This window comes from Aplysia californica, unplaced genomic scaffold (genome assembly GCF_000002075.1).
Source record: "Aplysia californica isolate F4 #8 unplaced genomic scaffold, AplCal3.0 scaffold00178, whole genome shotgun sequence".
In the NCBI taxonomy this organism is placed as follows: Eukaryota; Metazoa; Mollusca; class Gastropoda; order Aplysiida; family Aplysiidae; genus Aplysia; species Aplysia californica.
Genome location: NW_004797448.1, coordinates 520,786 through 523,360, shown reverse-complemented (window position 1 = coordinate 523,360; position 2,575 = coordinate 520,786). Strand labels below are relative to the sequence as shown.

Here is a 2,575-nt window from a genome sequence, read left to right as displayed (position 1 = left end):
TGTGTCACTCTCTTGTGGGTGCCTCGATAGTCGCCGCACACTCTGTGCTGTTGAAGCAAGAGAGGTGAGCAGGGTATGTGTGAGCTCAGGTATGGGCGCGTCTGTGGACACACACCTCTGGGCGCGCATATATATATATATATATATATATATATATATATATATATATATATATATATATATATATATATATATATATATATATATATAAAAATATATTGTGTAAAACGGCCTCCCATTATCAAGTAGAAAAGTGGCTGTGGTATAACACAGGTGGCCGTCTTAGGCAGGACTGATCAAAATGAAGAAAGCAAATCATTCTCTTCCGAGTCTAAACCGGGGCTGATGCCAGGCTTTGGACTACTGTAAGGCTGATTCAAAAGAGTTTTTGTTTTCTTCTTTCTTTTAAAGGGGGAGGGTAGTTAAAGAACGTTTTTTTTGTGTGTTGTTGTTTTGGTTTTGGTTAGCTTTCTTTTTGTTGCTGATTTTGAGCAAGGATAATCTAAAAAAAAAATTATGTAAGTAAGACGACGAAGACCGAATGCCATGGTAAAACAAACACACGGGTCGCCAACACTCGGAGAGCGAGCGACGCTTCTGTCACAAGTTCAAGTCAACGTCCATTGTTACTTTTTTACAGATTAGGTAAACAAAACAGTGATCAGTCACCTCACACACGATTTGAGCATGAATTGTGGGCGGGACTTACAGGTTATGACGGATCACGCTTCCCTCACCAGCAGTTGAAAATGTATTGTTAGGCCTTCTCATTGGTTAACTTGGGAAAACAGTCATTGGAGGGACTAACAAAAACGACAGGTGAACGAATTATGACGGCCCATCCACAGGAATGGACAACCTAAATGCTGAATTGTTTAAAGTAGACCCAGAACTGACTGCCACCATTCTTCAGCCACTATTCAAAACCATATGGGAGGGAGAGCAGATTCCCGAGGACTGGAGCACTGGAGTCATTGTTAAAGTACCAAAAGAAAGGAGCTCTCGGAGACTGCAACAACTGGAGAGGTATCACGTTGCTGTCAGTTCCCAGCAAGATCCTGGCCAAGATTATTATTAATCGGATGTCGGATGGCGTGGACAGCTGCTTAAGAAAAGAACAGGCAGGATTCCGCAAAGAAAGAAGATGCACAGATCAGATATTTGCCCTCCGCAACATAATAGAACAGTGCACGGAATGGCAGAGACAACTTTATGTCAACTTTTCGACAGTGTTCATAGAGAAAGTCTTTGGTACATTCTACGATCTTATGGAATCCCTTGCAAGATAGTAGAGGTCATCAAGAGCTTCTACCAAAACTTCAAGTGCGTTGTTGGAAACAGTACGATTGCTTTTGAGGTAAAGACAGGAGTTAGACAAGGATGCAACTTGTCAGCAATTCTCTTCAACCTGGCCATTGACTGGGCCATGGGGAAAACAACAGAGGATACATCAAGAGGCATAAGGTGGACCCTCTTCTCCACCTTCGAGGATCTTGACTTTGCCGACGACCTTGCACTACTCTCCCATACCAACCAGCACATGCAGGAAAAAAACAAACCGACTCCACAAATATGGACGCCAGATTAAGTTAAGAATAAGCCAGAATAAGCCAGAAGTGATGACACTGAATGTAGGCTCCCCAACGCTGATTAGGGTGAACAACACATACCTCCCTATAACAGACACATTTACCTACCGAGGCAGCATAATCAAAACTGACGGCGGCACAAAGGAACACATCATGAACAGACTTGGCAAGGCAAGATCTGTACACAAAAGCATGATCAACATCTGGCAGTCATGACAGTTTAGTGTACAAACCAAGTTAAAGCTGTATAGCAGCTGTGTACTATCCACACTCCTATACGGAGCTGAATGCTGGAGGAGGACTGATCATGACAGTACCAAGCTATTTTCCTTTCATACAACCAGCTTACGCCAAATCCTCAGAATCTTCTGGGCCGACAAGATTTCCAACGCAGATGTGTTACGTAAATGTAGGCAAGAGGACATGACAACCCTAATAAAAAGGTGAAGATGGAGATGGATTGGACATGTTCTGAGAAGAGAACCAGACTCTATTGTGAAGACTGCCCTCCACTGGACACCCGAAGGACGTCGCAAAAGGGGCAGACCCAAAGTGACCTGGAGACGCACAGTAAAGTCTGAAATGAAGTCCTGGAATCATTCGTGGGGAACGCTGACCAAGATGGCCCGAAACAGACAGAGCTGGAGATCCTTTGTTGCTGCCCTCAACGCCAGATGGCGTAAGGGGTAGTAAGTAAGTAAATAAGTATCCACAGCTTGGGGGGCCGATTCAAAATTTATTACAAAGCGTCGGACAATGAGTGACCACGCCTGGCCGTCTGAGGCAGGTACATTTGACAGTGTGTTGATAAGATAATGTGGCCGCGGCCGCGTTGGACAGGTGACCGTTTTATACAGTAAAGTTGTAAAAAAAACGTAGGGGGGGGGCATGGGAAGTGGCCGTTAGCACAGGTGGCCATATTATACAGGTGGCCGTCATGGCAGGTTCCACTGTATACACACACACACACACATACACACACACAC

At 44.4% G+C, this 2,575-nt stretch overlaps 1 protein-coding gene across 1 annotated transcript in view; it reads left to right on the top strand.

The window, feature by feature from the left end:
* Positions 1 to 1,289, top strand: part of LOC118477684 — a 1,699-nt gene extending 410 nt beyond the window's left edge. Inside the window, exon 2 of the mRNA XM_035969750.1 lies at positions 914 to 1,289. Within this exon, the coding sequence (XP_035825643.1) occupies positions 914 to 1,289 (376 nt within the window). The remainder of the gene's footprint in view (positions 1 to 913) is intronic.
* Positions 1,290 to 2,575: the final 1,286 nt, after the last annotated feature.